Source organism: Trachurus japonicus, chromosome 16 (genome assembly GCF_045865225.1).
Source record: "Trachurus japonicus isolate A0001 chromosome 16, Traja_1.0".
NCBI classification, from domain to species: domain Eukaryota; kingdom Metazoa; phylum Chordata; class Actinopteri; order Carangiformes; family Carangidae; genus Trachurus; species Trachurus japonicus.
The window spans coordinates 3,834,089-3,861,043 of NC_140922.1; the positions used below are offsets into that span (position 1 = coordinate 3,834,089).

At 42.4% G+C, this 26,955-nt stretch overlaps 1 protein-coding gene across 1 annotated transcript; it reads right to left on the bottom strand.

The window, feature by feature from the left end:
- Positions 1 to 9,520: 9,520 nt before the first annotated feature.
- LOC146971502 (uncharacterized) lies at positions 9,521 to 26,676 on the bottom strand. Its single transcript, XM_085803465.1, has 13 exons — positions 26,508 to 26,676; positions 21,157 to 21,262; positions 20,962 to 21,065; positions 20,589 to 20,867; positions 20,409 to 20,502; positions 20,166 to 20,233; positions 19,798 to 20,043; positions 19,671 to 19,706; positions 19,471 to 19,572; positions 19,327 to 19,389; positions 19,114 to 19,173; positions 18,797 to 18,983; positions 9,521 to 9,807 (listed from the first exon to the last, which is right to left on the bottom strand). The coding sequence occupies exons 2-13, from the start codon at positions 21,260 to 21,262 to the stop codon at positions 9,677 to 9,679; spliced, it is 1,476 nt and encodes a 491-aa protein (XP_085659591.1). The 5' UTR covers positions 26,508 to 26,676; the 3' UTR covers positions 9,521 to 9,676.
- Positions 26,677 to 26,955: the final 279 nt, after the last annotated feature.

Genomic DNA, 26,955 nt, shown 5'->3' on the forward strand with positions numbered 1-26,955 from the left:
CAAATTGAGTCCAGAACATCGCCAGACCTAGCTGAGCTTATCTTGTGCTCCGCAGGTCTGTAGCTCAAAGCGCTTGGCCTCTGGCGTGCCCCGAAGTTTGGCGACTGTTTCGGTGCTCGCCATGTAAATACGAACGGCTCTCATGCCCTCATACTTGATCGTAGACGCTTCAAACTTGGTGCAAAAATCTATGGAGAGACCCTGAACGATCCGACATATTATTTGCGTACGTCGCTCATAGCGCCCCCCGGTGGTAACAGGAAACGTACAAAAATTCGTTAAAAATACGTAGTTGACCAAATCGACTTCGTTACACTTCTAGTACATGCAGACCCGGATGGCGAAGCTACATCATGAACGCTTTGACCCTACGAGCAACGGCGTCCGTGTGCCGCCGCGGCGACTGCCGATTTTTTGTCGTAAAATTACGTTTCCCAATTACGCGCACATACTTCGTCGTAGCCACTTGAAATTCAAAGGACATGACGTTGGCTCCGCCCTGAACGTTTTGATATATCGACTTCCTGCCTGGCTCATAGCGCCCCCCGGTGGTAACAGGAAGTACGCAAAAATTCGTTAAAAATCCATACTTCACCCGATCAACTTCATTCCACTTCTAATACATGCAGAACTAGTTGCTGAAGCTACATTATGAACGCTGTGAAGATACGACGAACGGCGTCCGTGTGCCGCCGCGGCGACTGACGATTTTTTATCGTACAATTACGTTTGCCTTTTTCGTGGCTTTAACGAAGTCGTGTCCTTACGAAATTTCATACACGGGTCAAGAATGGCAAGCTCTTTCAGCGGATAGAGTCGTTTCCCATGGGCGTGGCTAAATGCCTCAATAGCGCCCCCTAGAAGTTTTTCCGAATTTCTCCATAGACAAATTTCGCTTACTTTGTCGTACACATACGAAACTCGACACACACGTGTATCATACCCAAACATACCAAAAATTGAATTGGAGCCACGCCCTAAACCTAACAGGAAGTCGGCCATTTTGGTTAGCATTTCTTTGACGCAAAACGAACTCCTCCGAGGGAGTTCGCCCGATTGACTTCAAATTGGGTAGAGAACATCTCCAGACTGAGCTGATTACGGCTTGTGCTCCGCAGGTGTGTAGGTCAAAAGGGCGTGGCTGCTAGGGCACGGCCAAGTTGCCGAATTCAGCTAAGAAGTTTGCAATGCTATCACACCCACAGATTTGATCGCAGCTGCTTCAAACTTGGTGCACATGATGAGGGCGTGACCCTGAACGATCCGACATATTATTTTCCTACGTCACTCATTGCGCCCCCCGGTGGTAACAGGAAGTGCGCTAAAATTCATTAAAAAATACATCGTTGACCCCATCAACTTCATTCCACTTCTAAAACATGCCGAACAAGTTGGTGAAGGTATTTCATGAACGCTATGACGCTACGGCTAATGGCCCCCTTGTGGCGGCGACAGGAATAGCGCTCCACCGCGAACTGCCACCTCCCACGGATTTTGCCCGATTGACTTCATATTCGCTACAAGTCATCAGGAGACCGAGCTGGTCAAACACTATTAAAAGCTTTTCTCTACGTCAAACGGCGTGGCCGCTAGGGGGCGACAAAGTTGGTCAACTGCTCGTTTAGTCGCCATGCTTTTACGTTTGCCTTCCACGCCCACATACTTGATCGTAGTCACTTCAAAATTTCAGTACATGATCAGGGGCCCGCCCTCTACGCCTCCATTTGATCGTACGCTAGCTCGCTCAAGACGCCCCCTTGTGGACACAGGAAATGTCGTGTTTTGCATCGACATTGTCCGATCGGCTCGAAACTTCACATGTGTGATGAGGTCACGACCCCGAACGCAACGGCCCACATCCCGTTACCGCCCCCTGGTGGACGAACCGTAAACCTGCCGTAACTCCATCGTACGTCGTCCGATTTGCTCGAAACTTCACGTGTTCGACGAGGGGACCGCCCTCGACGCGGCCGCCCGCGTCCGGTTGCGCGCGGGGGTTTCGAAGAGCGGCCCGGGGGCAGCGGGGACTCCGAGTGGCGTGGAGCGAGGGCCCGTCATAGCCGCTTGCGGCTTTAATTATTATTAGGGCCCGAGCCTGTGTCAACGACCCAGGGAGGTCCCTATTGTTATTCGACATCCACATTAGTCGACGTGCCAGCCGACGAGTAACAACAAGTAAGCAAGCAAGTAATCAAGTACTCCACTGACCTGGCGCAAAATTCCCCGAAATGCAAGTGTTTATTTTTATTATTATTATTATTATTATTATTATTATTCCGCGACTTTGAACGCAGATTTGACCCCTTTGCCAAGACGAGAAACGGACGAAATTTGGGACACACGTCGGGACCTGAAAAAATTTCGATCTGATACTATCGGCGTTTGTGGGCGGGGCAAATTGGCACAACAGCGCCCCCTTGAACTTTTGACCCCCGGCCATAGGGACCAAAATTTTTTTTCTCGCAGGCTGCCCAAACTTGGTACACATATGTATCATACCCAGACATGAAAAAAATTTGTTTCGTGCGAAGCCCAAAAACCAACAGGAAGTCAGCCATTTTGGTTAGCATTTATTTTACGCAAAACGAACTCCTCCGAGGGATTACGCCCGATCGGCTCCAAATTGGGTTCAGAACATCGTCAGACCTAGCTGAGCTTATCTTGTGCTCCGCAGGTCTGTAGCTCAAAGGGGTTGGCCTCTGGCGTGCCCCGAAGTTTGGCGACTGTTTCGGTGCTCGCCATGTAAATACGAACGGCTCTCATGCCCACATACTTGATCGTAGACGCTTCAAACTTCGTGCAAAAATCTATGGCGAGACCCTGAACGATCCGACATATTATTTGCGTACGTCGCTCATAGCGCCCCCCGGTGGTAACAGGAAACGTACAAAAATTCGTTAAAAATACGTAGTTGACCAAATCGCCTTCGTTACACTTCTAGTACATGCAGACCCGGATGGTGAAGCTACATCGTGAACGCTTTGACCCTACGAGCAACGGCGTCCGTGTGCCGCCGCGGCGAATGTGTATCATCCCAATTTAAATTACGTTTGCCTTTCACGTGCACATACTTCGTCGTAGCCACTTGAAATTCAAAGGACATGACGTTGGCTCCTCCCTGAACGTTTTGATGTATCGACTTCCTGCCTGGCTCATAGCGCCCCCCGGTGGTAACAGGAAGTACGCAAAAATTCATTAAAAATCCATACTTCACCCGATCAACTTCATTCCACTTCTAATACATGCAGAACCAGTTGCTGAAGCTACATTATGAACGCTGTGAAGATACGACGAACGGCGTCCGTGTGCCGCCGCGGCGACTGACGATTTTTTATCGTACAATTACGTTTGCCTTTTTCGCGGCTTTAACGAAGTCGTGTCCTCACGAAATTTCATCCACAGGTCAAGAATGGCGAGCTCTTTCAGCGGATAGAGTCGTTTCCCATGGGCGTGGCTAAATGCCTCAATAGCGCCCCCTTGAAATTTTTCAGAATTTCTCCATAGACAAATTTCGCTTACTTTGTCGTACACATACGAAACTCGACACACACGTGTATCATACCCAAACATACCAAAAATTGAATTGGAGCCACGCCCTAAACCCAACAGGAAGTCGGCCATTTTGGTTAGCTTTTCTTTGACGCAAAACGAACTCCTCCGAGGGAGTTCGCCCGATTGACTTCAAATTGGGCACGGAACATCTCCAGACTGAGCTGATTACGGCTTGTGCTCCGCAGGTGTGTAGGTCAAAGGGCGTGGCTGCTAGGGCACGGCCAAGTTCCCGAATTCAGCTAAAAAGGTTTAAATGCTATCACGCCCACAGATTTGATCGCAGCGGCTTCAAACTTGGTGCACATGATGAGGGCGTGACCCTGAACGATCCGACATATTATTTTCCTACGTCACTCATAGCGCCCCCCGGTGGTAACAGGAAGTGCGCTAAAATTCATTAAAAATACATAGTTGCCCCCATCAACTTCATTCCACTTCTAAAACATGCCGAACAAGTTGGTGAAGGTATTTCGTGAACGCTATGACGCTACGGCTAATGGCCCCCTTGTGGCGGCGACAGGAATAGCGCTCCATCGTGAACTGCCACCTCCCACGGATTTTGCCCGATTGACTTCATATTCGCTACAGATCATCAGGAGACCGAGCTGGTCAAACACTATTAAAAGCTTTTCTCTACGTGAAACGGCGTGGCTGCTAGGGGGCGACAAAGTTGGTCAACTGCTCGTTTAGTCGCCATGCTATTACGTTTGCCTTCCACGCCCACATACTTGGTCGTAGTCACTTCAAAATTTCAGTACATGATCAGGGGCCCGCCCTCTACGCCTCCATTTGATCGTACGCTAGCTCGCTCAATACGCCCCCTTGTGGACACAGGAAATGTCGCGTTTTGCATCGACATTGTCTGATCAGCTCGAAACTTCACATGTGTGATGAGGTCACGACCCCGTACGCAACGGCCCACATCCCGTTACCGCCCCCTGGTGGACGAACCGTAAACCTGCCGTAACTCCATCATGTATTGTCCGTTTTGGTCCAAACTTCATGCTACAATTAACATGACATCACTTTTAATTGGTTATATCTATCATTTTTTCAGTGATATATATATATATATATATATATATATATATATATTTCTTCTCAACAGTCAAACAGACTGTAACCGTTGCCAACCGTTGCCCCCCCCCCCCAACCTTCCCCTTCTGCTCCCTGCTCTTCACACAGACTGCTCTGTCTCCTCCGACTGCAAGCGGCGCTGTTCAACCTTTTTAAGTGAATTAAGTGGATTTTCTTCCATAAAAGATATTTAAAGTAGAAGTAAGCGATCCGGCCGTTTTGGCTAACTTCTTGTCAGCCGATGGAGTTAGCAGTCCCCACCCTCGTCATGGATCTATTGGTCCTCGTCTCTACGTCACCACATTCATGCGCATCCCTTGGCTGCACACACAGAGAGGACCGCCCCTTTATGCCGTTCTCTCTCCTCATTGGATAAAGGTTGTAGGATACAAGGAAAGTTTTCTCCTCGGCTTACAGCAGAGCAGAGTGACTGACAGACCCGTGTTTCAGACCAAACACTCTATATAAGTGATTGCTGTCGGAAGATATAACTATTTAAGACTCATATTAACACAAACACATTTATTTCAAGCAGTTACTCTTTATTTAAAATTTGTTGATCTTCCTCTTGCCTCTCAAAAATAGAGGACCCACCACCTCTTACTCTATGGACCAGCCTCCACTGTTTCATACATTGGTTTGTTTGCGTATTTGACGATTTCACTGTAACATTGTTGTGCAGCTGATGATTGTCAGTCTTTGCTGGGACACATTAGTAGATTACACACACTGATTCTTGAGACTTCGGCAAAAACATGTCCCACTAAGAGTAGTGACAATATCTATGAAAATTAATCACATTTTCTGATTTAGAATACTGAAGGTTGATCATCTGATAATGTTTTGCACAAATATAACACATTTTTCATATTTTTGTTGATATTTGTATTAATTATTTGATTATATACAAGGCCAGTACCCACAAAAGCACATGTCCTCTGACAAGTTCATATTATATCAATTTAATATTAAACTGTGAAAAGTTATTTAAAATGCATAATATATATGTGAGATGAACAAGCAAATTTTCAAAAGCATTTAAAACTAAAATCAATGGATTTTCAAAAATATTTAATTAAAGTTTGTGGCTGCCAAAAATGCGTCCCAGGTTTTTGTCAACACAGTCAGATTTTTATGAATAAGCTTTTAAATCAGGCAACTACATGGTCAGCTGTATTCCTGAGGACCCCTTTCCACTCTGCTACATCCACTAAATGACATAACATCACACAGGCTCCTATAAGTTTGCTATTTTTCCAATAATCTTCACATATTTATTGATATTGCTAGTGTCACAAACATGACGTGTCAACACTGTCTTTCGTATATGGAAAATTCTTCTAGATTATGACACAGATGTAAGCAGTCTAAGAGTGAATCAGAGCTAGCTAGCAACAGAGAGAAAACCTGTTTAGAGTTCATGCGTTTTATCTAAAAAACTGTGTTTTTGTCAACACTGTCAGACGTCAACACTGTCAGGTTCTCTGTCTGACTGTGGTGACACATATATGACAGGAGGCTAAAATATAATAATGAAGCCTAATAATTAATGTTTACAATAAACAGCATTAGTAGTAATTTGATGTGTAATAAATCTTCATCCTCTTCATTAACAATATACATAATTTTTCTTCTAGACTTAGGCCATGTTACACATATTCACATTGGTCAAATTTCATAATATAATTAAAATGTTTATTTTATTTTATTCAATTGAATGTATTTACAATTAAATATAGAATTGAATACACTTGGTGATTTACTGATGAAAATGTTGCATGCATTTTAAGGAAGTATGGTGAGGCCCGGGAGCCCAGATGACAGATATTTTGCATAAAAACACACCCACAAATTACGTCAGGATTGAAGCTGAACCAACGAGTGGTACCAAGCAGTAACAGCATGAGGCAGTAGATTTTAAAGATATGGGCTGTTTTATTTAGCAATGTTACCTGTCGCAATGATGCGACCTTGGCGTCTATAGGGTGAAGCCAGACTCCGTCACCACTGTCAGATTAAAGTTTTATTTTTGTTGTGAAATAGTATGTTTTCAACCTGTTATTCCAAAGCAGGTGATGTACTAAAGGAACCTTTTTCTTTAAATCCAAAAATGTGTTCATTTGTGTTCAAAACTGTCATTTCCTATATTTAATTCAAATAATAAGACTCACATGATGTCAGAGTTCTCAAAGTGCACACGTAAAACAGCATAAAAAGTGATTAAAAGAGAATATTAAACATTTAGCAACAATATTGTGTACTTAAGGTAAAGGCATATTCTATAAACTGTTCTAAATCAATATCAGACCAAATAAATAGCAAGAATTCCCTTTTTCTTGTGTCTGACTGTGTTGACAAAAATTAAGTAATGGCCTGAAAAACACACATTTTATGAAAAAATTACAAAGTCAGGAGGTTGCACCGAATCATTAGTTGATTGCTGAGAATTTGTTCTATAAACATATAAGTATAGATTTCTTAATGTTTGATTTTTTTTATTTTCAAAAATAAAACCTGTTTTATCCAAGTGCCAATTAATGGACAGATATAGCATTTTATTTCACCCCTTTAGCAGGTTGTTCTCTTCTTTTCATTTGGCTTGGTGCTTCAAGTCTTCATGGTTTCCTGCAAACATTATTGATGGTGTCTTTGCACAGTTGTTGTTATTGTTGAATAATAGACTAATTAAAACCCAGTTGAGTTGATGCAGCTGTAGTTTATTATGACAACAAAACATTAGTACATATAACACATGGCAAACTTAAATAAAATGGCAAGAAGGTATTTTGTCTTTATAAATCCGTTTTTATTTTTGAACTATTAGAAAGACACTCAACACTTCTCACTTCAGCAACAGTGGAGGAAAAACATCCTTTTAACAGGTAAAAACCTCCAGCATAACTACAGTAGTGTGTGTCACAGAGAGAGAGAGAGAGAGAGAGAGAGAGAGAGAGAGAGAGAGAGAGAGAGAGAGAGAGAGAGAGATTTTATTCTACATCTTCATACAATCAACTATTTCAATACATGTTCATTCTCACTTCAGCAACAGTGGAGGAAAAACATCCTTTTAACAGGTAAAAACCTCCAGCATAACTACAGTAGTGTGTGTCACAGAGAGAGAGAGAGAGAGAGAGAGAGAGAGAGAGAGAGAGAGAGAGAGAGAGAGAGAGACAGAGACAGAGACAGAGAGACAGACAGACATTTTACACTCAACACTTCAGCAACAGTGGAGGAAAAACATCCTTTTAACAGGTAAAAACCTCCAGCATAACTACAGTAGTGTGTGTCACAGAGAGAGAGAGAGGAGAGAGAGAGATATGGGCTGTTTTATTTAGCAATGTTACCTGTCACAATGATGTGACCTTGGCGTCTATAGGGTGAAGCCACTGTCACCACTGTCAGACTCAGTCACCACTATCAGATTAAAGTTTTATTTTTGTTGTGAAATAGTATGTTTTTAACCTGTTATTCCAAAGCAGGTGATGTACTAAAGGAACCTTTTTCTTTAAATCCAAAAATGTGTTCATTTGTGTTCAAACCTTTCATTTCCTATATTGAATTCAAATAATAAGACTCACATGATGTCAGAGTTTTCAAAGTGCACACGTAAAACAGCATAAAAAGTGATTAAAAGAGAATATTAAACATTTAGCAACAATATTGTGTACTTAAGGTAAAGGCATATTCTATAAACTGTTCTAAATAATTATCAGACCAAATAAATAGCAAGAATTCCCTTTTTCTTGTGTCTGACTGTGTTGACAAAAATTAAGTAATGGCCTGAAAAACACACATTTTATGAAAAAATTACAAAGTCAGGAGGTTGCACCGAATCATTAGTTGATTGCTGAGAATTTGTTCTATAAACATATAAGTATAGATTTCTTAATGTTTGATTTTTTTTATTTTCAAAAATAAAACCTGTTTTATCCAAGTGCCAATTAATGGACAGATATAGCATTTTATTTCACTCCTTTATTCATTACTCCCAGCAGGTTGTTCTCTTCTTTTCATTTGGCTTGGTGCTTCAAGTCTTCATGGTTTGCTGCAAAACTTAAATAAAATGGCAAGAAGGTATTTTGTCTTTATAAATCCATTTTTATTTTTGAACTATTAGAAAGACACTCAGCAACAGTGGAGGAAAAACATCCTTTTAACAGGTAAAAACCTCCAGCATAACTAAACTAGTGTGTGTCAGAGAGAGAGAGAGAGACAGAGATTTTACACTCAACACTTCAGCAACAGTGGAGGAAAAACATCCTTTTAACAGGTAAAAACCTCCAGCATAACTACAGTAGTGTGTGTCACAGAGAGAGAGAGAGAGAGAGAGAGAGAGAGAGAGAGAGAGAGAGAGAGAGAGAGAGAGAGAGAGAGAGAGAGAGAGAGAGAGAGAGAGAGAGAGAGAGAGAGAGAGAGAGAGAGAGAGAGAGAGAGAGAGAGACAGACAGACAGACAGACAGACAGACAGACAGACAGAGATTTTACACTCAACACTTCAGCAACAGTGGAGGAAAAACATCCTTTTAACAGGTAAAAACCTCCAGCATAACTACAGTAGTGTGTGTCACAGAGAGAGAGAGAGAGAGAGAGAGAGAGAGAGAGAGAGAGACAGAGAGAGAGAGAGAGAGACAGAGAGAGAGAGAGACAGAGAGAGAGAGAGAGAGACACAGACAGACAGACAGACAGACAGAGAGAGAGACAGAGAGAGATTTTACACTCAACACTTCAGCAACAGTGGAGGAAAAACATCCTTTTAACAGGTAAAAACCTCCAGCATAACTACAGTAGTGTGTGTCACAGAGAGAGAGAGAGAGAGAGAGAGAGAGAGAGAGACAGAGAGAGAGAGAGACAGAGAGAGAGACAGAGACAGATTTTATTCTACATCTTCATACAATCAACTATTTCAATACATGTTCATACATTAGCATTACTATCACACATTTAAAACTACATTTTAATAAATTCATATACACTATATTACACAGAATTACACAACTTAAATACTGAACATTACAATCATCATTCGCAGTGTATTTACAGATATTACCTATATAACAACTACAGATTTCAAAACAAACATATCCATATTTGTGCACCTAGAAAGAAAACACAATTCAAAAGATGGCTTGGCCTCGGCTGTCCATGTAGAAGATGCCTGAGGTGAATGGCTGGAACCACCTGGAACACAGAACACAGAGGGCCAGCAAGGAAACACAAATACTGAACACAGACTAATACATGTTTAACATTTCATACATGTTCATATAATTCACAAGTCAATATATGTTTCTTACATTACTATATTATATAGTTATATACATTACACATTTGAAATTACAACATTAACAAATTCATATAAAATATATATTACTCTAGCTACATTACACATTTCATACTACAATACTCAACTAGGTCTTGCTGAAAGAACAAAGAATTCCTTCATGGTCACTAAAATAGATAGGCAACACTACTGCCTGCACATCATAAATTGATGTTTTGATGTACACATGGTCAATGAGTGTGCCTCTCTCTGTTGTCGGTTGTTTCACACGTTGCACAAAACCGTTCTCTGCCATAAAACGACAAACAGATGAAGATGTTGACACATCTTCAGATGAAGATGGGGGAATATGATCATTAAAGTCTCCTATAACGGCAACAGTTCTACTGAAGGAATCCAATTTCTTTAGCAACTCGCTGAGATTTGTTTTAAACATAGGCATAGGATATAATGGCGGTCGATAAATCACAGCTATCACTATGTCCACACCATCACAGACACAAACCAAACATTCCAAGTTCACGTCTGGTACCTGAACAAGTTTACACACTAAACTATTCCTACAGTACAGACCCACACCGCCATGTTGCTGCCCCTGGAAATTCACTAGCAGTGGATCGCTGCTAGTGTACGACAGACTTCGGGGATGACTATGGAAACTAAAACCATCTATCTGGACTGATTCTAGTAAAGAATGTGCAGACAGCCATGTTTCTGTCACAGCAATACAGTTAAGCTGCAAATGCTGAGTACATGATGCTACATCTGCAAGATGTCCAGATAAACCCTGCACATTCATCAAAAACACAGAGAAAGCATCTGACTCCATGTTAGGCCTGGCTATGTTGTCACTTAAAAACCTTGGCATGCTTCGAAGTGCATCCTTTATTTTGGTGTTGCAGAAAATGACCTTCTCTTTAAAATCTGTAATGATCAACCCTTTGATAGTCCTAACACGACTCAAAGCTACATAGGCCTGTCCTGGAGCAAATATCCTCTCTAGAGAGACCACTGCCTTGTCGACAGTGAGTCCCTGTGTTTTGTGTGCAGTGCACGCCCAGGCAAGTTTCAATGGAAATTGCCGGCGCATCCCGCCTTTCCCAGTGGCTCTTTCCTCTTCAGGCTTGATGCCTGTTGAGCCAGCTACCACTGGTGGGGTATGTGCACTGTTCTTCCTCCTCTGGGCACCAACATTAGCATCATCAAACTTGACAAAAACAACCTGAGGAAACCTACTGTCAGGCTGATGAACTATATCAGTGACTGTGCCACATACCCCATTCACAAGCCCATCATTGATATCCACATTTTTAATCAACATCACACGAGCACCTTCACCCAAGTTTAACACCTGATCCAAACATGTGTTGGATGCTCTGCTGTGATGACCGCTCATCAATTCCAACTTCCCGGTTTTTTTGCTGTTCTCAAAGTCCTGGGCATGTATCTCTTCCCACTCAGTACATACATTAACCAGCTGGACATTATTGTGCAGGTTAACTTGGTTATTGGTTGCATATATATGCAAAGCTGAGCTCTCTTCACCTGTTACACGCTGTTTCAACATATCAACATCCTTGCCCTCCAATGGTGTCTCTTTAGGACGAGTTCTGAGCCTGTTCAACATATCTGCAAATGCTTTTTCCTTCTGCCTTACAACCGTTGTCAACTCCACAACCTTAAATAAACTGGACCAAAGGTTCACAGTCACATCATCATTATACAACGCTTTCCCTCTAACAGGAGGCAGCTGATAAAAGTCTCCAACAGCCAGCACACACACATTCCCAAACGGTGAAAAGTCACCCGTTTGTTTTATCTGCCTCAACCGTCCATGGATGTAAGCTAGAAGGTTGTGATCTACCATGGAAATCTCATCGATAATCACAATCTGCAGATCACCTAACTTAGCTCGCAATGAATTGAGCTTCTCTTCACCCAAAGGACTGTACGGCAAGCGCACATCCTTCCCTATGCTAAATGTGGTGTGTATCGTTGCTGCATTCAAATTGTATGCAGCAATGCCTGTTGGAGCACATAGTAACACACACGTGCTATCAGGATGACGGCTAACAGTAGACAAAAGTCTCCCTGCCTCATATTGAATAGCTCTGATTAAATGGCTCTTTCCTGTCCCAGCACCACCTGTAATAAACACATGAAGAGGCTCTGGCTTTTCCCCTCTGACCCTATCCAAGCACCACTGACGGACCTGATAAAAAACAGACAACTGTGTCTCATTTAGTGATCGAATCAATGTCAAGCCCTCGCTTCTGCTCATGACATTCCTCTTCTCTAAATGAGAAACCTGTTGCCTGGTAACAGCTAAATCTGGAATGTTTTCTGGCGGGTCATCCCCTAGCTGTGGATTGTCCTGAAGTTCCTGCACGCACTCTAGCCGTTCCAGCTCCGCCTCTGGACACAGCTCAGCCCAGGCATCCTCAAAAACACCCTGATCATCTAACTGTTTCTGAGCATTCTCTATCTTATCTGCTTCTATCTCAAATCTACGTCTATTTACATCAACAACTGACCTCACAGAATGCCTGGCCCCATCACTAAACCTGACATTACCATTCTCGTAAAAATCTTTAAAAGTTACATAGTTAGTGGGTTTAAGCTGGGAATCTGAACGATGTGGCAGGAACAACTGTAAGATGCTTTGGTGGAACAACTCTGGACTCTTGGTCTCAGAGAAGCGAGCATAGCGAACTACAGCTGGCTTTGTCCGAGTTCTCTTGGCTACGGAACCAAAATTCCCATTTAATTGAATTGCCCCTTTACATTTCTCATTTTTGGTGAGAACGCGATACTCAGACACAAACACAGCCAAGCACATATCACTAAACACATCATCATTAGGCCTGTTCCTGTACCGATCATTTAAACTGGTCATCCACATGTCTTCGTCACAAAGATCAGATGATGACGCAGATGATGCCTTATGTTTTAACACACTTAAAGGCAAACTCATTCTAACTGTACTTTCCCCTGTGGGAATGAACATGACCTTTCTGGAGCACTCTTTAAGATGCATATTAGTAAGCCTGTAAACAGCCTCCTGGGCAGACACATCTCTATGGTGCAGGTAAACACTGCCTAAATTCTTAAGAGCATCTTTTGCACTACGATTACCTTCTTTAGAGGCCTCTCTATGTGCATTCCCTAACATTAATCCCATTTCCCGCTCCGCCTTGGAAATATAGGAAATAATGTATACTACACAAGCATAAGCGTCTACTACAAACTGGATATCTAAATTCGCGTCCCAACATTTTAACAAAGACTTGTTGTAGTGGTTAATCCACGTTTCATCAACCTGCCTTTTCAAAACCACCTGAGTGCGCCGTTCAAGCACTCTTACACATTCCTCAAACGCCTCCTGAGTAATATTCAAGGACTGAAACAGCTGCTGCACACTATCAAAACTTCTGTTTTCATCTGACAAAGCCGCCTTAATGGATGTCAGAACCCTGTTGGCCCATTCTTTCTTCTTCTTTTTAAGTTCAGCTAAACGTGCAAGACATGGACACAGTCTACCAGGATGAGCTGGGTCAACAGGACAAGTGCACGGTGGCACTGTTTCATCAGGTCGCCGGCTAATAAATGTCCTAGCTGACACGGGCCTTGGGAAATTGAAACGACACACAGTGTTTTTCTTTTTACATGTCTTGGCATGTCGTTTCGAATGTCGCTGAACAGTAGTAACAATGTCCAGCAACTCCTCATCTGATGATGGGAGTTCACACGTTACATATTTGTCAATGAACTGAACGACCTCCTCATCGGTGTTTCTGTCTATCAGTGGAGCGTTCTCTATCCAGAATAGACAATGGACATGAGGAGAACCTCTCTGCTGAAACTCCACCCTGTAAAAGTAATCTATAATCTTACCAATCGGTTGAGATGGTGACATGAGAACGTTCCTAAGGAAACAATGCCATCTATAATCAAACATGCGAGCAGCTGTGACAGGATTGCGTCTCAACAAATCACACTTATCAGCCCACTCTAAATCTTCTACAGTGGCTGTTCGTCCTTCCTGCTTCAGAATAGTAGAGAGCAGATTGCCCCAACGCATATCTGCAGAACTAAATGAACAAAACCAGGTTGGAATGCCCAGCTGACGCACACAGGCCAGGAGGTCACGCTGGGCTCCCTGCCAGAAAGCTGGAGTGCCTCTAATAGGTCGAAGAAAACGATAACCATCATCATACTCCAGCATCTTCTTGAAATTCTCCTCATTATTCAGAATATCTGACACCTTATACGACCTCTCACCCCCTTTACTTTTACGTAATGCAATTGACACATTTGACACAACCTGTTCAACCTCTGACATATACTGAGCAAAAAATATGTATTCAAGATTATTTGCAAACCTACCATCTGCGTGTAAAATGCGATTATTAAAGTATCGTGACAAAGTCAACCGATACTGGCGATGCTCGTGGTAAGTGTTTCTGGCCCTTGGGAACAACACTGGGAAACACTTTGCTTCATTAGTAATATCAGAAAGCAGCTTCACAGGATTGTTGCCTTCTGCTGGTGCTACATTCAAAATATCATCAAAATATTGGTCAAGAACCTCCTGACCAATATCAACAGGCATCAGACAGGTGTCCTGAAACATGCCATGTGACTGTCTATCGTGCAGAAGCTCCTCCTCCTCAGCTGCAGCAGCATCATCATTAGCATCAGGTCTGTTTACAGTCTGTGATGCTGCAGGAACGTTACCACCAGCACTGTCAACAGTCTGTGATGCTAAAGGAGCGTCAGCATCAGCACTGTCAACAGTTTGGCTTGCAGCAGGAACTTCAGCAGCATCAGCACTGTCAACAGTCTGTGATGCTAAAGGATCGGCACTGTCAACAGTTTGGCTTGCAGCAGGAACTTCAGTACCACCAGCACTGTCAACAGTCTGTGATGCTAAAGGAACGTCAGCATCAGCACTGTCAACAGTTTGGCTTGCAGCAGGAACTTCAGCAGCATCAGCACTGTCAACAGTCTGTGATGCTAAAGGAACGTCAGCTTCCTGTTCCTGACAAAACTCATTTAACCATGCCTCATTAAACACAATATCCTTATAAAGGCTATTGGTCTGTTTTAAATACTGCAAGGCCTGTCTAATGCGGAGAGTATCAACAAACTGATACTCATAGTGACCTTTATAGGTCAACTTACGCTTTAACTTCACTGCCAACAAAGACCCCTCCATATTGGAATGGGGCAACAGGTTACTGGTCTGCACAATGTTGGCTGGAACACAGGTCACTGGACCATGTACTCCGTTTTGACCCCCTTTAGGCAAAGCTAGCATTTTCATAAATGGAATATGTAAAGCAACCAAATGTTGCTCCAAACTATTCAAACAGGCCAGCTCAGGAGGGACAGCCTGAACTGTTAAATTGTTACACCAACACTCAGCTGGCATCTCACCTCTGTTGATTTTATAGTGACAGGTGTAACAAATCCACAGTTTACCCCGTGGAGTGTCACACACTTGACAAGGCACCTCACAAAACTCATTGCAAAGATGCAAAAAGTCCTCAGAAATGCATTTTGCTGCTATTGAGGCTACTGTCCCTGTTTTACTGTAATCATCCTTTTTACAAGTCAGAACCTGGTGTCTAAACAAGAAGCGGAAACATACAGCACACGTGAACTCAGGGCCGTGACCTACATCCTCTAAAAACTGTTGCATAACAAAGTCAAACTGTCCTGTCTGTCCTTTCTTAGCCTGCCTTTTCGATCTAACATCTGCTATAACACGCTTTTTAAGATCAGTATTTTGATGATACTTCCTGATGCTTGTAGCTTTAACTTTAAGTCTGAAATTTGTATTTGCCCTGTATTTACTTTTGCTCATTTCAATAACTCTCCTTTTAAATAAAACATTTTGCTGGTATTTACTTACACTTAATGCCTTCAGTCTTAATTTATGCGCAATGTTTTGTTTATACTTCGCAATGCTTAATGCCTTCAGTCTTAATTTATGCCCAATGTCTTGTTTATACCTAGCAATGCTTAATGCCTTTACTCTTAATTTATGGCCAATGTCTTGTTTATACTTAGCAATGCTTAATGCCTTTACTCTTAATTTATGGGCAATGTTTTGTTTATAATTAGCAATGCTTAATGCCTTTACTCTTAATTTATGGGCAATGTTTTGTTTATAATTAGCAATGCTTAATGCCTTTACTCTTAATTTATGGGCTATGTTTTGTTTATAATTAGCAATGCTTAATGCCTTTACTCTTAATTTATGGGCTATGTTTTGTTCATACTTAGAAATGCTTAATGACTTTACTTGTTTCTTATGGTCAAGATTTGTCTTATATTTGTTCACACTTAGTGCCTTCAATTTCATCTTGAATAAATCATCCTGTTTGTATTTAGTTACACTCAATTGCCTCTTGTGTTGCTTATACAAAACATTTTGTTGATATCTTTCTTTAAGCTGCACACTATGTTTCTTCTTAAAATATGTAGACAAGTTAATCTTGGCAGATTTCAAGGTACCTCCATCAGAAACGTCACTTTCAGCTTTAGTATGACATCTCAAGTTATAGCCTTGAACAGGTGTGTTAACCTTACAGTAACCATAGCAACTCTGTGACTGAGACTGCTGTGCACAGACAACTGTTTCATAATGATTAGCATTAACATTATGTAAATACACAGCTTCATTTGACAACTTCCTATTTTGACAGCTATATTCAAGCCAGCGATCATTATAATAGGTGAAAACACTAACACCTAAATAATCAGCTGTGGCTTGAATCTCTAACTCAGTGGCCCAACTACCAACATAGCACATCCTTGACATCTTGATGTATTCTGATATTGAAGGATACTCGCTTCTCAGAAGACTCTGATAGGCAACAGGATTGCTTTGTAACTGCTTCACAGCTGCATTTCTAATCTTCTTATGGTACTTCTGTGTACCACTAATGGCCTGGCTAATGGCCCTAAAGAAGCAGTTTCCATCACCCACAATTTTCTCTGTCATACAAGGAATTCCTAAAGGACCAACAGCACAAGAGGTGGCATCTACTCTCTCTGATTCTATGTTAGTCTGCTTACACAAAGCAAAAGCAACATCTTTAGAAAGGGGACGGAATTCTAAGTTTTTACATGCTACATCCCCAACAAACTCAACATCTGAATTTACATCATTATCAAAACTCTTTGCTTTCTTGGAAGTGCCATTTGTCTGTGTGCATTTACGTTTTTCACGTTGGTTAGTGGCTGCACGGACCACTGGTGTGAAAAGGGGGGTAACCTGTCCCTCTCCACATGCAACAGCTGTCTGTGTGCATTTACGTTTCTCGCGTTTGTTAGTGGCTGCACGGACCACTGGTGTGACAAAAGGGGTAACCTGTCCCTCTCCACATGCAACAGCTGCACCAGCACTCACCGCTGGTGTGACAGGAGCAGGACCAGGAGTGGTTACCTGTTCCTCTACACACTCAGCAGCTGCACCAGCACTCAAGGACACAGTTGAGGGTTTCACTTGAACACCACAGATCTCAAACTGTTTGGGAGATGTCTGACTACCTGCAAATTTGCTAAAGTACTCAAACACATGCTGTACACAACTAAAATAGACTACAACACTCTGTCCTTCACCATCAACCATCCCATAAACATCGCGAGCGTGGGAGTCAACCACAGCATACTCACCATCTTTACTACAAATGACAGCACATGTAGCCCCACCCATTGTAAACAAGCAGGGCTTGTCTTGTGTACACCTCTGACGGAGACCGTCAAAAAGAGAGGTGTGCTCAGGTGAAATACGCACACTTGGATCGTCTGCCCCAGCTCCATATGCAGGTTTCACATCATACTCAAAATCAACAAAACCATACTGCTTAGGCAACTCTGTAACAGCAGGGTATCCATCTGGATCTGCGATCTGATTGCCTTCCCACATGGATGTGTACAGTTTATCACCTGCAAGCACTACCTCGTCCAGTGTGTCAGACTGCCACTCAAAGACGCTGTCTTTGGTGTGTCTCACTAAAGCAACCAAACCAATGGCCATACACTGACGACCGGGATATACAAACTTACTCTGGTCGCCTTGATGGAAACTTCCTTTAACAGAAGCACGACCTTGGGACTGACTTGTAACAACTGGATCAATCGCTACTGAAACACTGCTGCTCTCTCCCTCTGACTGACTTGTAACAACTGGATCAATGACAACTAAAACACTGCTGCTCTCTCCCTCTGACTGACTTGCCACAACTGGATCAATAACAACAGATACATTGCTGCTCTCTCCCTCAACACACTGCTCCACAGAGATGCTACTGACAGAAAAAAACTCTGTAAACAAAGACTGGCCCAGAGCAATGATGTGTCGCACCATCTCATCAAAGGTGGTGTTGAAAACGACCCTAGATCTGCCTGGATAGGACCTCTTTCCCTCTTCGGAACGTGCCCCACAATCCACAACAACAAAGAAGTCCTTGTGCTGCATGACCAAGACTGCTGCTGTGTTGAGCCCCAACACACACATGCCATCCCCTGACAACTGCTGCCTCAACTTCTCCTCCAACTCAATCACATCCCTGATGCTCCTATACTCTGGCTCCCCCAAATCCACATTCCACTGCTGACCACACACATCAAACTGCCTCCTCACCCCCCCCAGCCAAGTCCCCAAAGTTAACCCCTGTTTGCGAACAACATCAAGATCAGCGCCACGCCACGTACAAACCGGAGCGATGCTATGTTTAATTGCCGCGACAACACAGCATGACACGTAAGCATGGACATCATATTCGTGTTTTGCAGAAAGACACTCTGTCCCTGATACTGGAGACCCTCCCTTCATCAATGAACAACTACAAGTCACAGTGGGAATACTCTGACCTTTAGTAGCTTCTGGTGTGTCCCCTTCAGTTGCTCGCTGGGTTTCCCGGACCACCGTCGCATCCTGGGGAACAGGTTGGACAGGCGCAGGGCTGGGAGGGACAGCAGCAGGAAGGGCAGCGACACTGGGAGTAGGAGCGGTCCCTGGCACATCACAGGTCGACACAGGGTCGGGTGTCGCCTCCACCTGCAAAAGAAGAAACATGAAAACATTAATACCTGTGGAAGAGAGAGTCATGCTGGCTATAATAAAGATGGTGTTAAATTTGCCACAACAACAAACACAATTACAAAGACCATTCAATAACTCTACTTGCCTTCTGGTCCACGGCCTGGGCTTCAGGACGGACAGTCAACGTGGGAGTTGAGGTCACGACCTAGAAAGAATAAGAAAGGAAAGTCATCCCATTAAATCTACATATTCAAGTATATCTGATCCAGATTTTGCAGTTATACATCATTCACAATGACTTTCTGTCCATCACAATAATACATGAACACATCTCCTTCAGGATTTAAACACAACATACCTTCTTCCTAGCACGTCTGGGCTTCTTGGGGACAGGTCGAGTACGAGGTCCCACAGGCGGCGGCTAAAGTGACAGAAACAAAGTGTCAAAACAGTGGACAAAAAGAATATCTGAACTATTAGAAGTTTCTTGTTCTATAAATACCTGCTCGCCCGTGGAAACAGCGTCCTCGGCCGAAGGACCAGCGTCGTCCGTGTCAGGCAACATCCCAGGCGGCAGCCAGAAAGGGTTCAGGGGAAGAAGACGCTGTATGAAAGACATAAAGATTTTTTGTCACACTTATCGTTTTGTTACGGAATAGAATGTCACTGTCAAGATCACAGTTAAATAAAATGACAACATACCACTTGAGGAACCCTCCTCTCCCAAGAGCGGCGGCGCTACAACGACAAAACAGAAAAGACATTAGGATACAGAAAAACCTTCATTTCTCAGTTCATGACCATATGTAGGCAAAGTTCGTCTTCTTACCTTCCTGCCTGGCACGGTCGTCCAGGCGTCCTCGTCCCTGGGAGGGGTGGGTGGAGGTGGGGCTGGGACCTCCTCCGGCGCGACCTTTCGACCGGTCCACGTGGGAATGGGCCTGGGCCTGGGGGACACCGGAAAGACGACGGGTGGCGGAGGTGGCGGAGGCGCGGGCCGCTCCAGGTGCTGCTTGGTGGCAGCCACCAGCGACTCCACGAGGATAGGCATCCCCGCGTCGTCACTGAGGTGCGTCTATGAAGAGGAACAAATAAAGATTACAATACAGTAATGTTGAACAAGATGACATTTACTGTCAATCATACTGTGTTGTCTAAATAATCATTTCTGAGATTCAAAGTACAATTTTCACTTACACCATCGACAGCCCAGAGCTGCGTTTGCCTCGGTGGGAAGCGTTCCGCGTGGCAGTAGAACCGCAAACCTAAAGACAACAAAAACAAGGAAAACCCACGGATTACTGAAAAACTCAACGCACAGTCCACGGTCAACTTTCATAACACAAACAATAAAGGAGCATTGCCTCAATTATAGCTGAAATAGATACTTCTGATAAATTATAAGTGCCTAAACCCATGCATTGATATTTTCAAACATACCGTGCTGTTCTGCGATGGACCGGAAGTTCTGTCTGTGGGACTCCTGGACAAACCCCTCCACAGACAGACGAGGGACATGGTCCACAACGAAAACCTACACAATATGTCAAAACGGTCAGTTACAAATCGATAGTCACAGTACATATAATTTCATGTTCAACAAATACATCAATGACCTACCTCTGCAGTCCGCCAGGCTTCCAGGACAGCGCGCAGGTACCGGCCAAACGCTGCAGCTGCTCGGTCCGGGGTCTGGTTCAGGTTGTTGCTAGGGGCAAGGACACAAACAGCATCAGGGATCTGAGTACAAGTGCGGACAACATGCTTTACCTCGGTCGTGAGCAGGTCCGCGCACGCCCCCGGCACAGACAGGAAACCGAAGGTGTAGCCGTCCGCTACCATTGGCACGAATCCATCCACGATGGGGCGCAGATGCGATGCCCCAACAAAAAGAACAAGCTGGGAGAAAAGGAAAAAAAACACGTCTTAAAGGATGTACACTCACAATGACACTTATTATCAGCATTCATCATGATTTCTGAATAGTACATACCTTCTTATCGGGGACTTTCTCAGGAATGGCCACCTTCAGCTGCTTCCCGGTGCGCGGAGAAAGGGGCCACTCCAGAGACTTCCGGCGCCAGCCAGTGCCGGGGACTGTTGATGAAAATACGTACAACATTTCAGCTCATGCATACAGAAACATATACAGAGAATGGTTTAGGGAAATATATGGAAGAATACTTACTGGCACTGAAGGCGGGGCGGGCTGGCAGGAAAGTCGCATCCTGCCGCCGAGACTGCTGCCGGAACCTAGCAGCCTCGGCACGACGGTAGGCCTTGCCACGGGGCATCTAAAAGTATAAAGACCCAGTTATTACACATGTATAGATTAAGACATGCATTTAGAAAGGATTTCACATTACCAGCAGCACACGCACAACTCTAATCTAATTAAAGGATTGTAAAATAATGATTAAAATAATCACAATTAAAACATGCAGCATGTATAAAAATAGCCTATAAACTCACACAACACCCACAACAACAGCCTAAGGCTGAGAATAAATATATGATCTCAATAAAAACCCATCCTGCCTCTTTTAAAAGAAAAGTACTATAAAGGGCAATTACACCACTTGGAATAAACAGACTTAAAAAAAAATAGGGTAAGTGCACCTATTAAGCCCATGTACCATATAAGCGCACTTGTGACTTCTGAGTCAAATAAAAAAAAACTACATCACCATTTTTGCTGGTTCATGGTTCTTCCAATGAAGCAGCTTGTTACATAAATTATTCTTTTTATTCTAAGCAAATCAGATTTGTCAATCTTGAGTTATCGAAGCATATGTGTGACATGTGCCTGCTGCTCCCGAAGAAGTTGCAAAAAAACTTCAGTGATTTTGATGCTCTGAAAAAACAATATTTATTCCATATTTCTACTCCGACTTTAGCTAAGTACTCATTTGTTACCAAAATTTAAGAGATTAGTGCTTTAAATAAAACATGTGTTAGAATTTTACTAGAATTAGAAATAGTTTTTCTTTTTAATTCAAAATGTGCATTTTAGCATGCTAGCAAACAGCCCACATGCTGCATCTATGCAGCCACTGCATAGCATTGTTCATTGCCATGACATAAAGCATGATAAACATGGATAGTTTACATTTTTGTATGCAGAATATCCTATTATATTGTTAAATTGATAATACATATGGATATTTATATTTATTTATTTTTTAATTAACATTTTTACCAAGTGGGCTTAAAGGGGACAGTAGCAAAAAAATCACACCATTTAGGGCAGATGTAAATGAGTATAGCTAATTACTTAAATACATGATCAATTAATACTTTTCATGTTATGTTAGTGCAGCTTATATAGATTCATGTCATGTAGTTGTTTTTAAATGTCATGTGTGTAGAATAAAAATATTCTGATTTTTAACCAATAATTCACTGATGTTCCCTTTAAGCCCACCTGCTCCCATTAAGCTCACTGGCTGTGTTTCAATGGAGAGTTTCTTCCTTTTGACTTTTGAACCATTTTCCTTCCTAAGTTTGACCTCACCTAATCAATCAGCTTCATAATTCAGATAATTAAATACCCAAATTTAAATATTAGTGATATTGCATCGGCCAATTCATTCATTTTATTAATTGTTTCTATTTAAGCTGTGGTTTTATGTTTAAAAAGTTATTTGTTTAGTTGTAAATACTGAAATTGATTCATTTATTATCCTTAAAATAGTATTTAACCAGGAAACTGTCTTTCTCTCAGTCATTGGGTCTTCAGAAATCTAGATAAAAACACTTTCAACCAGCTGGCTGGACCAGAAAATTTGGCCAAATGTAAATGCCAATTGTATAATGTAGGATAGAGATACAGACAAAATGACAACAGATATTGAAAGCATAGAGTAATTTCCATTCTAATTTTTATTTTGTCCATGAATAGTTTTTTGGCTACATTGCAAAGAAGACATGTTGTAAGTTTAGCTTTTTCTGTGTTGACAACACAGCAAATAGGCCGATCATGCCTATTTCAAATGCCATTTACAGGGCCAAGGAGAGGAGTGGAGACAAAATGAAAATAGCTATTGAGAGCTAAGAGATTACATATTTTAATAGAATAACTTTGGATTTTTAAGATTTTTAAATATTTATATGTATTTATCAACAGATCATGAAGTGGGCTTATTTGGAACACCCATGGACTTAAAGGGTACATGAAGTACCCATTAAGCCCATACCAGATTTTTGGTATATTTTGCACTGATTCTTGAAACTTTGGCAAAAACATGTCCCACTAAGAAAAGTGCTCATTCTGTTGGAAATTAATAACATTGTCTTTTTACTATTACTTTGTGGCTGCTGAAAATGTGTCCCATATATTTGTCACCACCGTCAGATATTTATAAAAAACAAACAAATCAGGCAAATACAAGGTCAGCAATATTTCTGAGGACCCCCTTTTCAAACCTTCAGCTCTACAGCATGCTTTAAGATCACTCAAGCTCCTGTAAGATTGCTATTTTCTCTTAAAATGGTTCATATTTGTTGACACTGATACTGTCGCAACCATAACATGTCAACACCGTCTCTTTTGTAAAAAAAAATATTAGATTAAATTATGACATTAATGTATACTTTTTAAAAAGAGGTTTGAAGTAGCTAGCAACAGGAGGAAAACAAAATGGCTAATGTGAACAACTCATGCATATCATGTGAAAGAGTAGATTTTTGTCACCACCGTCAGACGTCACCACCGTCAGGTTTTGTGTCTGACGGTGGTGACATGCAGTCTGACGGTGGTGACAAAAGCCTACAAATGGCCCTCAACAGAGCCTTGAATATAATTATTGATCACAATAAAATACCAATATGACATGTGATGTTTCAGTAGCCTCTTGTGTATTTTTACTTAGGTAATTCCTCCTATATTTCTTCCATATTGTCCAATCCGAGGGGATGAGTTGTGACTTCCCTCTCTCTCTCTGAATTCACTATTATGTCATGTTCATTTGGATTATGTCATTAGGGATGAACATAGTGCCCCTACTGTGCCTACTTACATAGCAATATCCCCAATATGGCATGTAGCCTATTGTATCTCCAATGACTAAAGCCAAATTAAAATGGCATGACGACATTCAGGAAGTTATGGCTAGACAGAAGCTATCAGTGGAGGAGAGAAGGAGAAGAAACAGGGAATATCAAAGGAAGCGGAGAGAAAAAATACACACTGAGCCAGTGTTAAAGGAGGAATACCTCAGAATGGAAAGGCAAAGATGGAAGAAGAGAGTTGAGGAAGGGAAGATAAAAAATGTCAGTGACTTGAATGAAAGGGAAAGGAGAAGTCAGAGAAAAGCTTGGAAACGTAGACAAAAAGTTTCAAGAGAACATAAGAGAAAGGTCTCAGAAGTCCCAGAAACTCCCCCAGATAGTCCAGTGGATCAGGCCATACACGAGCCAGCTCGAAGTAGGCAGGCTATAGCAGGAGAAAGGGAAAGAAAGAAAAGGAAAACGAGGAAGAGGAGGAAGGGGAGGAGAAGGGTGGAGGAAGGATAAGGAGGAAGGGGGAGGAAGGAGGAAGACGAGGAAGGAAGAGGAGGAAGAGTTGGAGGAAGGATAAGGAGGGAAAGAGGAGAAAGGAGGAGAGGAGGAGAGGAGGAGAGGAGGAGGAAGGAGAAGAAGGGAAGAGGAGGAAGGATAGGAGGAAGGAGAATGAGGAAGAGGTGGAGGTGGAGGAAGGAGGAGGAGGAAGAGGTGGAGGAAGGATAAGGAGGAAGGGGAGAGGAGGAAAGATAAGGAGGAGGAGGAGGAAGGATAAGGAGGAAGAGGAGGAGGAGGTGGAGGAAGGAAGAGGAGAAAGGATAAGGAGGAAGAGGAATGAGGAGAAGGAGGGAGAGGAGGAAGGATAAGGAGGAAGAGGAGGAAGGAGGAGGAGGGGGAAGGATAAGGAGGAAGGAGGGGGAAGAGGAGGAAGGAGAAGGAGGAAGAGGAAGGAGGAAGAGGAGAAAGGAGGAGAGGGGGAAGAGGAAGAGGAATGAGAAAGAGGAAGAGAGGAGGAGGATGGGGTACATTAAGTACCCATTAAGCCCATACCAGATTTTTGGTATATTTTGACAAATTAAACAATAAAAACATTAAAAATTGGTATAAATGAATGATTGACACTTCAAATTAGACATTAGACTATCATTTGAACTAAAATGTTTTCACTTACATTGGGGTGGTATATATTAAAAGTGGCTGAAAAGCAGATTTGGTGGGCTCACTCACCCTAATGTGTTAGTTTCACTTTTAATTGAACAAATTCTACATCGCGGAGGCGACGTCTCTCCCTCACCTCTGAAACAACAACAGCCTAAGGCTGAGAATAAATATATGATCTCAATAAAAACCCACCCTTCATATGTCTCTTTTAAAAGAAAAGTACTATGATAGGCAATTACACCACTTAGAATAAACAGACTTAAAAAACAGCTGTTCATTTAAGTTAATCCAAGCACAATGGACAAAGGTCAGAGCCGACTTCAGCTGTGACGACACACAGTGCCAGACCTTAGAAAAAACCCCTCCTCCACTCGGCCCGTGGCATCCATTTTAAATTAGTTCAACAAAAGGTCAAAGTTGTGACTTCACTTTGACCTAAACTTTCCACAACAAACAATGTACCCCAATTAAAAGAAAACTATAACCTATATAGAACACACACACACACACAAAGTGAGTTCAGGCTTCATACAGTCACACTAAGGGAAAATTCTAAACTCTATAAGCATAACAACAAACTTCAAAGCCAAAATGGCCGTCTTGAATGAAATGCTGAAATGTTTGCTGCACAATATTGCTGTTAATTACAATAACAACACTAATAAAACAATAACATGAATCACTTTAGATACACTCTATTACTGCACATGTACAGAATATTCCACAGTTTCACTCTGATTCAACAACAACAACACCACACAGCCTGAAGAACAATAGCCAGGCCGCAAGTAGCCTAAGCCCCAGAAAAACACATTGGCCTGGACTAATACTAGTACAACAATAAAGAGGAGAAATATTCCACCGTTTCATTGCATAGCTCTTACCAAAACCACAACACCTAGTCACAGAGCAATTACAGCTGTAAGCTTTGGAATAACCACGAGCCTATCTGCTGCTTGAGCACGCTAACGGCTAACAACGCAACATGCTAGTGTATACATTAAGACGTGCATTTACAAATGATTCATATTTCCAGCAGCACACACACAACTCATCATGTTTCTTGCTGACCAAAGACAGTCTCAACAACACACTGCAGACTTGTTCATCATAGACAATAGCAATTACAGCTCTAAGCTCTTAGCATGTTGTATAGTTAGCCGGCTAACTATACAACATGCTAACGCTAACTACCCCCTAAGCTAAGCTAATAAGTCGATATGATATCTTAATAAACGGAGCAGTAAGTTAGTCCAAACAACATAACCACACGTTTAGCTTGTATTAAAACAAACGCAAATATGTTATCACAAGCACAACAATAAGAAACTACTCATGCTAAGTTACGAGACATCTCCAAATACTAACGTTACTTACTGTAACTTAATGACTGGCCGGTCACAAAGATGAAGTCAACGCTGTGATGAGTGGGTTTGAAGATGTTCTCAGCAAAAAGCCGTGAAAAGGGTTTTCCTCAGCAAAATGCCTCGAAGACTGTCTCTCTCCCTCTATTAAGCTAATAGCGTGCTACCAGCTCAGAGTTGGGTGAAAACAGACTGAACCAGCTGCTGATGGACAGTATATACGACTGGCCGTGAACTCACCGTAACCAATCACAGCGTGGTGGGAGAGCCAGAAAGTCCGTCAATCCCCGCCCCCGGTTACTGTTGCCAGGTATCTGTTTCACCGTGAGGACAAAAAGCCACTGGCTCTGCTGAGTTGTTACGTGGCTCAATAGGTAACGCGCCGACCTTTCACGCAGGGAATCTGAGTTCGAATCCAGGCGTCAACTATAATATTTCTTTAAAATAGTTTTGTCATGATT